This window comes from Panthera leo, chromosome B1 (assembly GCF_018350215.1).
Source record: "Panthera leo isolate Ple1 chromosome B1, P.leo_Ple1_pat1.1, whole genome shotgun sequence".
Lineage (NCBI taxonomy): Eukaryota > Metazoa > Chordata > Mammalia > Carnivora > Felidae > Panthera > Panthera leo.
Window position 1 is genome coordinate 73,018,861 of NC_056682.1, and position 12,217 is coordinate 73,031,077.

The following is a 12,217-nucleotide window of genomic DNA, read 5'->3' on the forward strand; positions in this document are numbered from 1 at the left end:
CTCTCTCCTCTCTCTCTGTCCCCCCCCCTGTCTCTCAAAAATAAATAAACATTAAAAAAAAACCCTGTAAACAAACAAAACAAAACAAAACAAACCAATCCAGAGGCATGGCTGAGAGTTACTTATGGGGGGCAAGAGTGGAGGCCGGGGAACCAGTTCAAGACTGCAAAGGTTGAGGTGAGAGAAAACTAAAGACTCATAACCAGTCTCCTTACTGGTAAGGGGACTTCACTGGTGAAAGGCAGCTGGATTTATTTTAATGATGTCTCTATTTACATGCAACATATCTGCTATAAAATAGTTTTATTATTATTTTGTCAGAGGTAGCGATAATGGTGTAGATTAGCAGTTATATATAACTCCATCATATATTAAAAAGGCATTTTACTGTTGCTGGCAGGAACCACCACGCAGAGCTCTTGGTTCTCCTTAAAGGAGAGTAACGGTAACTAGGAAATTAATTCTTCCCTTCGGCTTAAATGCAAAATTGCAGAAACCATTTGCTAAATACGACCAGCCATTCTCAAGAAGGCGGAGAGTCCTTCCTCAGGCATTCTTTATTAGAGGCCATTTATCAATTTCTACCTATCATTACGGATAATTGTTGCGAAACCTGCGACTGGCGATTTATTGGCATTTTTCTTGCACTCAGACGGAAGCTAGTTTGAAGTGTTATCAACAGTGGCCCTGGCTGCAAACTTCCTTGCTCAGAGGCGATGGTGAAGTGCTGGTAGGTGGTCTGGCCTGAGCTACCCCATCTTTCTGCCCATAAATCAGCATCCTAAAACATCCTGGAAGTGTTGTGATGGCGCTGAATGCATAAAAAAGTGTTCACAAGCCGAATCTATTGTCATTCTTGGTGGCAGAGGGGAGTGACAAGACGCTCGCGCGTCGCTGAGTAGTAGCGCGGCATAATAAAGCGTGCTTTTGCGCCATGTGTGCCACAGATTTCTCGGGGTTTCGCGAAGGTTTTTCCAAGTTCCGCCTTCCCCCCCTTTACAGTCATCCTGGCCCCAGCTGCGCGTCGGCCTTTGACTCCATCTGTCCTTCCGCTGGGGACGAGCCTCTCTCGCCAAATGGAGAACACAAGTTTGGCTCCCCAAAGTGATTCTAACCCCCACCCTCTGCTCAGCCTGAGCCAAGCGTCAGGCCTGCCGAAGGAACCGTCCAGGGGATGGAGGGAGGAGGGCGTGGAGGGGCTGCTCCTCTCGCCGCCCCCCACCCATCGCCACTTCGCACGCAGAGCCGGGGCAGCCGGCCGGCCTGCGCGACCCCCGCCCGCCTCCCGGTCCGAATTTCCACGTCCTTCCTCCTTTGCTCCTCTCTCTTCGGTCCCTGGCCCCGGCGAGAACGCGCCCTGCTGCAGAGCGGCGACTCGCAGGTTGGAGTTTGCCCTCGTGTGCGCCGCGTCACAGGCGGGGAGGAGAAGGGAGGGGGGGCGGCGGGGGCTGGGTGGGAGCTGGAGCCGGGCGGTCCTGGGCGCCCCGAGACGCCGCGGGGAGAGGCCACCCCCGGAGCCGCCGGCACGGCTGCAGCCAGGGCCGCCTCCCCCTCCCTCCTTTCCTCCTTCGCTCGGGCTGCGCGCCCGCCCTCGGCCTCCCCGCCCTTACTCCACCCCCTTCCCCGGGCCGACCCCCATCCTCTCCTTCTGTGTGTGCGCTTTAAATAATTTCATCCTTTTTGGCAAGGGAAATAATGCACCTGACTTTACCAGGGGGAAACAACAAGCCAAGCAGAACAAGGAACAGATGTAAAAGGAATAAAAGGAGAGAGAAAAAGAGATGAGACTCATTGAAAGCAATCCAGGGTCTGAGGAGGTGGCTGCAGCGGCAGAGGCAGCTAGCGCTTCCCTGTCTGCGTGAGCGGCAGGCGGAGGACGTTTTCACCAGTTGCAGCCTGAACCTCGGGAACTCCTGGGTCTGTTGGTTTGCCAAACAAAGTCTTTTTTTTTTTTTTTTTTTTTCTTTCGCCCAGACACTGAAGAGGCTCCTGGATTTTTCTGCCAGCCCTCCACAAGCTGGCAGTTACCCGGGAGCCTTCCCCAGGAGCTGGCGGAGAAATGAGCCCTTCTGGGAGGAGGATGGGCAAAGGGCACCGGCAGCGGGGGGCTCCGGCCACGAGGAGCCTTCTGATGCCAGGGAGGAGAGGGTCGCCCCGCGGGCTGCCGGGCGGCGGCGGCGGCGGCGCCACGGGGGCTCAGCGCTTCCTGCTCGGGCTCTTCTTGCACGCGTGGCTGTGGGCGGCTTCGGGCTCATTTGCCCAGGTGTTCAACCTCAGCCTTTCTGTGGACGAAGGACTTCCTCCGGACACTCTAGTAGGAGACATCCGCGCCGGGCTGCCCGCTGCACAGCAGCAGGAGGCGGGCGGCTTCTTTCTATCCGAGGATTCCGATGACTCACCACTGTTGGACGACTTCCACGTGCATCCGGACACCGGCATCATCCGCACGGCGCGGTGCCTGGACCGCGAGCAGCGGGACCACTACAGCTTTGTGGCCGCCACGCTGCTGGGAGCCGTGGTGCAGGTGGAGATCCTGGTCAACGACGTGAACGATCACTCCCCCAGCTTTCCCCGCGACTCCCTGCAACTCGACGTTTCCGAGCTCAGCCCTCCAGGTACCGCCTTCCGCCTGCCAGGTGCCCACGACCCGGACGCCGGCCTGTTCAGCACTCAGGGCTACACCTTGGTGCAACCGTCCGCCCTTCCCGAGGACCCCGCGGGACCGTTCTTCCAGTTGCGCTACGGAACTCCCGGGTCACCGCCGTCGCCACCGTCGTCGTCGCCCCTGGAGCCCCTGGACCTGGTGCTGCTGCGGCGTTTGGACCGGGAGGCGGTGGCTGCGCACGAGTTGCAGATCGAGGCATGGGACGGCGGCCGCCCGCGGCGCACGGGCCACCTGCGTGTGGAGCTGCGCGTGCTGGATGAGAACGACAACCCCCCGGTCTTCGAGCAGAGCGAGTACCGCGCCGCCGTGCGGGAGGACGCTCGGCCGGGAGCCGAGGTCTGTCGCGTTCGCGCCACCGACCGTGACCTGGGGCCCAATGGCCACGTGTACTACAGCATCCGCGCCCGGCAGGCGCTCGGGCCACTGGGCGATGCGGCCTACTTCGCCGTGGAGGAGCTGAGCGGCGTGGTGCGGGTGCAGAGGCCGCTGGACCGCGAGGCACAGGCCTGGCACCAGCTGGTGGTAGAGGCCCGCGACGGAGGGGCCGAGCCCGAGGTCGCCACTGTGCGCGTGTCCATCGCGGTGCTGGACGTGAATGACAACCCGCCCGCCATTCACCTGCTCTTCCTTACCGAGGGTGGGGCGGCGCGCGTTTCCGAGGGCGCGGCCCTCGGCGACTACGTGGCTCGAGTCTCCGTGTCCGACGCGGACGGGGATCCCGAGCAGGAAGAGGAGGCCATCGGGGAACCCGGCGTGGGCCTCGGAAGCGGAAGCATCTCGTTGTCCTTGGAGGGCGGAGATGGAGCCTTCGCGCTGCGCTCTGGTGGCTCCCCGGGGGTATTTTTCCTTTGCGTCGAGGGGCCCCTGGACCGTGAGAGCCGCGACCTGTATGATTTGCGACTGGTGGCCACGGATGCGGGCTCCCCGCCGCTGAGCACCGAGGAAACGCTGCTGCTCCGGGTCGCCGACCTCAACGACCAGCCGCCTGTCTTCAGCCGGGAGCATTACCTGGCCTCGGTGTCAGAGGCCGCGGCCCCCGGCACCGCGGTGGTGTGGGTCAGCGCCTCTGATGCGGACGAGGCTGGCACCGACCACGCCCGGCTGCGCTACGCACTGGTCCACCTTCCCGTTCACTGCAACCCAGAAGGTGTGTGGCCTGCAGCGGAGTGCGGACCGTCCTTCACTATTGATCCTGAAAGCGGCGTGATCAGCACCATCCGGAGTCTGGACCGAGAGGTCCAGGAGGCAGTAGAGTTGAGAGTGGTAGCCCAGGACCTCGGAGAACCCCCACTCTCTGCCACCTGCCTGGTGAGCATCACCGTGGACGATGTGAATGACAACGAGCCCATCTTCAGGAGGCAGGTGTACAACGTCACCCTTGCGGAGCATGCCCCAGTTGGACACTGCTTTTTGCAGGTGAGTGCGTCATGCTTCTGGATCAACCTCTGGATTCCAGGAAGGCCTGGGAAGGGAGGTCAAGATTAAGTCTATCCAGGGAAGGAACATTGTGACGTAGGTGGTTGTATCCTGGCTCCAAAGCAAGGGGGCATGAACTCCAGTTCTTCTCTACAGTGAGATGAATGGCACCTTCTGGGCACCTAACTTTGCTGTCAGGGGCTTGCACTGTATGATCTCTAAGGTCCTTTCTACTTCACATATTTGGATCCTGATTTTGCTTAAAGAATCCCAGTTTCCTTTGTGCAGGATATGTGCTGCCACATGGATTTGGGAGGAACCACTCACTCCCAAACAGTATGCAAATGGCAGTGTCTCATATTTTCGAGCATCACTGTGTGGCATCTTAGGGAAATAAAGGGGTCCTCAAAAAAATTTTTCTTTTCAAATACAGTGCCTACCTTTAGACGTTGAAACTGATTGAGTAACCATTTCCAGAGTTTTCTTACACGTTTTCCTACCTTCGTTTAGAGGCTTACAAAGGCTAGTTGAGGGCAGTAAGTCATTTTTTTTTTTTAAAATCAGTTGTGAGTTGAGTTCCTTAAGGACTCTGAGAAATAGTGGGGCTCAGTTATAAAATAGGGACTCTATACCTTGCTTTTTGGAGATTCTGATCTCTCCTTTACCTTCAGAATGTTGTGATTTGGCCCCTTCTAGCACCATCTTTATTGCTTCAAATTTCCTTTTCCCTTCCCTTCCCTTCCCTTTCCTTCCCTTCCCTTCCCTTCCCTTCCCTTCCCTTCCCTTCCCTTCCCTTCCCTCTTCACTTCTTTCTTATTGAAGTATAGTTGACACACGTTACACTAGTTTCAGGTGAACAACAAGTGATTTGACAAACTGTATACATTATGCTATGTTCACAAGTGTAGCTACCATCTAATGCTCTACAACACTATTACAAAACCATTGACGATATTCCCTATGTGGTACATTTTATCCCCAGGACGTCTACACTCAGTAGTTAGAAGCCTGTATTCCCATTCCCTTTCACCCGTTTTGCCCATCTCCCCATCCACCTCCCCTCTGGGTGGGAATTTAAATAGGTGCACCCAATGTGAACACTGTATAGAGGTTCCTCAAAAAAGTAAAAATAGAATTAACATATGATCCAGTACTGGGTAAAGAAAATGAAAACCCTAAATAGAAAAGATGTATGTACCCCTATGTTTATTGCAGCATTATTTATAATAGCCAAGATATGGAAGCAGCCTAAGTATCCATCAATAGATGAATGGATAAAGAGGATGTGTTACACACATGCGCACACACACACACACACACACACACACACACACACACACACAGTGGAATATTATTCAGCCATAAAAAGAATGAGATCTTGACCTTTGTGACTACATGGGAGAACCTAGAAGGTATTATGCTAAGTGAAATAAGTCAGACAGAGCAAGATACCATATGATTTCATTTATATGTGGAATCTCAAAAAACAAAACAAAGAAAGCAGAAACAGACCAATTTCCAATTTCTTATCTGATTTGAGATAAACCAGATTTCTAAGATTGATTTATTTACTCCAAGATAACTGGAATAAATACATACAGCCTAGAAGGCTAACTGGTGAGTGAACCTTTAAAGCTTTATTTAGTTCTCAGGCTGGGTTATTTTAAGATCTCTATTGTTTCTTTCCTGGTTCTCAGGGGAGTAGGGCCTTAACTTTTGCAGGTTGTGTCTCAAATAATAACCTTTAGATAACCAGGATGCTACTATATTATAAAAATGAATTTCATGACTGCTTCTATTTTTTTAATCCTTTGGATCTGTGGGCGATAATAATCTCCATTTCTTTCCCTAGCATGATTGGCAGTTCTCTGAGTTGCTAGGTTATTCAAAGAAGGCTTGAGAATCAATTAATGCTTGCTGTTGAAACAGACAAATCCACAAATGTCAGTGAGTACCACAGTGAAAGTTTATCTACTTGTCAAGCAAATTTTGATACAATGTGAGTTGGCTGGTCTTCCTCCATCCAAGGTAGGGCTGGGCCTGGGAGTGAGTGACTTAGATCCCGTCCACCAATGTTCCATTGGCCAGAACTCAGCTATGTGGCCTCAGGTGTACCCCAAAGGAGGCTGACGAATGTAAAGGAGTACATGGATGCCAGCGTGCACTGATCCTTTCTGTCATGGATTTCTAAAAATGAATTCATAATAAGTGAGAGGTTGGACTTGATGATTTCTAAGATTTCTTCCATCTGGAAGACCTTGAGGATCTTGGTATGAAACAGTACAACTTGGCTGCATTTGAAGGAAAATAAGCAGGGTGGATTAATTGCGATTCTTTTGATTAAAACCTGTCTTTTCTAAAATTGTGAGATGATTCTGCCGTGAGGTGTGTTTACCCCATTATTATAATTCAGATCTATTAGGTGAGCTGCACTTGGCTCAAGTGTAGGACTGCATCTCCAATTGCAAAAAAAAACTTTTCCTGTTTGCCAAATATTGCTGTAAATAGTATTAAATCGTGCTAATTAGAATTTCTGGAAATTCCATTGATGTAGCCCCTCAACATTACAGAAACCGTCTTACTCCCTGGGTTCTCTGGTGGCCTTTCCCCAGCAGCTGTGAGAGCGTCCTGTGTTCTGTAAGCCCCCTGCTGTCTCTGTCCCCTGCCTTCGAGGTGGGCCCCCCAAGGTGTCTTCCATCTGTTTTATATCTTTACTCTAGATCTTTTGTTGTTTTTTAAGTTTATTTGTTTATTTTGAGAGTGAGAGAGAGGGAGCACGCATGTGAGTCGTATGCGAGTGGGGAGAGGGCAGAGAGAGAGGGAGAGAGAGAATCCAGACACATTGGCAGCATGGAGCCTGATGCTGGGTTGGAACTCACGAACCATGAAATCATGACCTGAGCTGAAACCAAGAGTTGGACACTTAACCAACTGAGCCCCCCCCCCCCCCCCGTGCCCTTCAATCTTTCTTTATATCACTTTATAAAAAGGAACCTTCCCAGCCACACTTTGGGTCTCATGGCCTCTTTCCTACAGGGCTTTAATTCCATTATACCAATTCTTACAACCCTGCCTTCTTTCTGTTGCTCTCCCTCAGTTTTCTCCCTTTAGACTGAATAGCTGCTCAATTCTCCTTTGTCAGAATCAAACAAAAACAAAATGGAAGCAACAGGAAAAAAAAAAAAAGTTCTTTCCTATATTCCCTGTAAGGGAATAATACCGTGTCATCTATGAAACAAATCCTTGAACCTTCAGGGTGTCTTTGGAGGTCACCCCATATCACGGATCCTTGGGGTTCTTCCACTCTTATTACTGTTCCTGCTGCGACCACAGTGCTGACCATCCTCCTGTCCCCCATGTAGCCTGAATCCTTTTATAGTCTCATACCCAGATCGGAACTTTACAAAGACTTGAAGCGTGGGACAGGACGAAGGGATTTAACAGAGTACAAGAACCTGTTGCAGCCTGAGATAGGTGACCTCTGTTCCCAAAGGGTTTTCACAACCTCACAGGCACTTGCCTGGATTCCTCATTCCTTACTCTCCACTGTCCTCTACATGTCCTTCTTAACAACCCACCTCTCAAGAGCTCCTTTCAGTATCTCTTTATGGTTTAAGCAGAGAGAGATTTCTACTCTGCAGACACTCAAGGGTTTCCTCCCCAGACTCAGTGTCTGGCCCAAGAGATTCTCTTTTCCCTCAGATTACTGTCAAAAAGACTAACTGCAAACGCCAGGCAAGACCCCCCACTTTCCACTCCATGCCAAGCACACTGAGGTGAGCTGTGCTCCCAGCCTTTATGTCCGGCATTTATACCGGACTCACAGAAGTGAAGGCTGTTGTCTCAGGCTTCCTCAAATATCATTACTGTGTTCATTCACTAATTCATTTGTTTAATCAAACAGCAGCATTCACTGAATAAGCACAGCATTCCACAAACAAATATTTATTGAGTACCTCTTACATGCCAGGAACTGGTCTTAGTGCTGAGGATGTACCAGTGACCCAACCGGGCAGGGTCCCTGTGCTAACGGAGTGCCCAGTGGGGTGCTGTCTCCTTCCCTCAACTGCCAGTCCTCTGGAAGGAAGGACGGATGCCCCTTCCTCATGCTGAGCATTCCGTAGCCCCCTGTTCTGACTTGCCCTCATCATTGTACTAAATCCTGTCTCTCAAAAGGCAGCTGTGTTTTTTTTAAATTTATTTTTATTTTATTTTTTATTTTTTAAAATTTACATCCAAATTAGTTAGCATAGAGTGCAACAATGATTTCAGGAGTGGATTCCTTAGTGCCCCTTACCCATTTAGCCCACCCCCCCCCAACCTCTCCAGTAACCCTTAGTTTGTTCTCCATATTTGTGAGTCTCTTCTGTTTTGTCCCCTTCCTTGTTTTTATATTATTTTTGTTTCCCTTCCCTTATGTTCATCTGTTTTGTCTCTTACAGTCCTCATATGAGGGAAGTCGTATGATTTTTGTCTTTCTCTGACTAATTTCACTTAGCATAATACCTTCCAGTTCCATCCACGTAGTTGCAAATGGCAAGATTTCATTCTTTTGGATTGCCGAGTAATACTCCATTGTATATATGTACCACATCTTCTTTATCTATTCGTCCATCGATGGACATTTGGGCTCTTTCCATACTTTGGCTATTGTTGATAGAGCTGCTATAAACATGGGGGTGCATGTGTCGCTTCGAAACAGCACACCTGTATCCCGTGGATAAACGAAAGGCAGCTGTGTTTTTAAATTTAAATCCAGTCAGCTTTTCTTAATCATAAAGCATTTCTGACTGTGGCCCACTTCCTCTTTCTTGAATGCCGCCTCTTCTTTCATCTTACTACCTTCTTTTTGTGTCTCCCTCTTGCCAGTTCCTCCTTTTTCCTCTTGTGACACCCGACTCTGTGATGGAGGCACTTCCAGGGGTCTGACTTCCTCTCACATCTACCCGCTTCCTACGCTTTCTTCTATATATTCCCAGATCTTCTTCTTCTTTTTTTTTTTCTCTGTCTATAGGATGGAAACTTCTCTTATAAACTCACATTTAACATTTTCCTACCTTGTATACATCTCCACCTGGATATATAGTTTTGGCACCTCAGATCTAACATTTCCCAAATCAAAGTCATTTCCCTTCCAGTACTAGCTTCTTCCTTCCTTCCTTTCTTTCCTCCTTTCTTTCTTTCTTTCCTCCTTTCTTTCTTTCTTTCTTTCTTTCTTTCTTTCTTTCTTTCTTTCTTTCCTTCTCTTTCTTTCTTTCTTTCTTTCTTTCTTTCTTTTAGTTTTTAAAAAAATATTTATTTTCTTTCTTTCTTTCTTTCAATTTTTTGAAAAATGTTTATTTATTTTTGAGAGAGAGAGAGACAGAACGCAGGCAAGGGAGGAGCAGAGAGAGGGGGCGCAGAATCCGAAGCAGGCTTCAGGCTCTGAGCCATCAGCACAGAGCCCAACGCGGGGGCTTGAACCCACAGACCGCGAGAGCATGACCTGAAGTCGGATGCTTAACTGGCCGAGCCACCCGGGTGCCTCTAGCTTCTTTCTTTCTTTCTTAACTTGTGTTCATTAGCTCCTTTTTGAAACTTTCCCATTTTTGTTAGTGTGTCCTTTCCACAGACGTGTTTGTGTGTCTGTGTGTGTGGATTTGCTGTTTGTTGGAGTGGTTGTGTCTTGTATTGTGGAAAAGTAAAGCACCAGGGTAAAAAGCAAGATCACGTCTCAAACCCATCAGTTGGGTAAAAAGCAAGGCTTGAGATCCCAGCCTGGGGCCGTGGGAGGGGGAGCATCTGGTGTGCTTGTTTGCTTGAACTCGGGGTCTGACTTTGAGGATCCTGTCTAGGAGGGTGCCTGGGCAGTGGACATTAAAGATGGTGTCTGCCTCTGGGAAGACACTGAAGGATGGGAGGGCATGCTTCCTACAAAGCTCCATGAACCGGAAAGGGCTAAACTATATCTTGTTTTGGATTAATTATATCTTGTAGGGTTATTTCCTTAAAAAAATTTTTTTTGTAATGTTTTATTTATTATTTAATTTTGAGAAGGAGAGAGAGAGACAGACAGAGACAGAGAGACAGAGCACAAGTGGGGCTCCAGGCTCTGAGCTGTCAGCACAGAACTTAACGTGGGGCTCGAACCCACGAACCTGAACAGGGGGGATCATGACCTGAGCCAAAGTCTGAAGCTCAACCAACTGAGCCACTCGGGCACCCCTCTAGGCATATCTTAAATGCCACTTTTTCCCACTAAATGTTATCTGGTATGTCCCACTCTTTTCTTAATGTTCTTTGTAGTGCTACGGTTGTTTACTTGTATTAGTAAAACAGTATAAGTACCTTGTGGGGCTGCAGTTCAATGGTATTTGAATCCCCTGTAATACTCGGTGTCCTCTATCTAATGTATTAGGAGATCAGTAACTTTTTTGAATTGTATTGAAGAGCTACATCATGAAAACAAAAGCTAAGTAAGAGTTACTACTGGTTAGAGCTTTTACTTTTTAATTGTTCACATTTTATCTGAGTGTGTATTATTTGTATTTTAAAGTTTATTTCCTCTGTGAAGCTTATCGTTGGTCCTCTGGAATTTTGTGGCCTGCATTACGTTGCTTATCCCTCACTTTACTACTACTATACCCTTATTGTTGACCTTGCATGCGTGCTTACATACTTGCATAGTGTAGACAAGCTTTGATGGTCATATAATTGTATCACCCATATATGATTGTCCTCTTCTGGCTCTTTTATTTGTTTCATTTATTTATTTTGCATTTTTTCCCTTCTTGCTCTCAAAAATGGACCTATCCTGTCTGCACACATGCATTGAAAGCATGTGAGATTTTCCACAGCAATCTCAGTTGTCTCTAGGACGTGTCTAGATCACCTGCCAACTGTCATCTTCCCTGATTATCTGACTCCTGCTGACCTTGTACCTTAGTTCCCAGCATGTTCTGTATATGCCTCTGGCTTTGCTCTGATGACCTGTTTTAAGCACTTGAGATCAACTGTAAAATTCTCTCCTGGGCTTCATTTTCATTCCTCTCCTCTTCTTTCCCCACACAAGTGCTACCCAAGACCCATCAGCTGGCTTTACTTCCTTTCCCCTGTTCTTGCTTGGAAAAGGTGATCAGATAACATGTTTGGATATGTTATAGGAATGGTATTGCCTAGAATCTGTGGATGTATCTCTAGTTAAAGTTAATGTATAACTTGCCAGTAATTTGTGTAGTTTTTGGTTGTATAACTAAAATAATGACGTGGTGGAGAGTTCATAGCTTTGAAGATTAAAATTAGGTTGCATGCAGTGATGAAAAACAGACAGACTATGGGGCCAGAGTCCTTGGATTTGAATCTCAGTCCCACTACTTACTAGCAGTGTGATCTTGGGCACTGTGCCTCAGTTTCCTCCTCTGGAAAATATGAATAACAGCATCAGTGTCAACTTGGAAGAGTTTCTGTGTGAATAATGAATTAATACATGTTTGCTTAGAACAATGCCTGATTCATAGTAAGTACTCAATACATATTATATATTATTATATGTTAGTAAGACTTCTAGAGATGGTGAGGAAAACTGTTTTGCCTGATATAGCAATCAGTAATTAAAAATGACATTTCAGAGGTGGGTGCCTGGGTGGCTGAGTCAGTTAAGCATCTGACTCTTGATCTTGGCTCAGCTCATGATCTCATGGTTCGTGAGTTCGAGCCCCTTGTCGGTCTCTGCACTGGCAGTGTGAGGAGACTGCTTGGGATTCTCTTTCTCCCTCTCTCTCTGCCCACCCCTTCCCCACTCACGCACACTTTCTCTCTCAAAATAAATAAATAAACTTTAAAAAGTGACATTTCAAATAAAGATTCTCTTGCACTAAAGATGGAAGAAGGAGCAGAAATAGAGTTAAATTGTGTATCGGATTTCAGCTAGATGTGTATGTTTCTAGCAATGAAAGCAGGAATCTGTTTTACTTAATTTGGATGCTTGTAACATCTCCTTATGGGTCTATAGATTCCTACTTGTCTTTAGGAAGGTTCAGATGACCTGTCAATAACAGTCCTTCCAACCCACACCCCCAGAAAGCATGTGAAGGTCTTAGAGAGACTAGGCAATGTGATAGAAGTCTGGTGGTGAAGGCCTCAGCACAGTGGATCATG

General features: G+C 48.1%; 1 protein-coding gene across 1 annotated transcript in view; it reads left to right on the plus strand.

Annotated features, from left to right (window-relative positions):
• The first annotated feature begins 2,059 nt into the window (after window positions 1–2,059).
• Window positions 2,060–12,217, plus strand: part of DCHS2 (dachsous cadherin-related 2) — a 242,346-nt gene continuing 232,188 nt past the window's right edge. Inside the window, exon 1 of the mRNA XM_042935252.1 lies at window positions 2,060–4,081. Within this exon, the coding sequence (XP_042791186.1) occupies window positions 2,060–4,081 (2,022 nt within the window). The remainder of the gene's footprint in view (window positions 4,082–12,217) is intronic.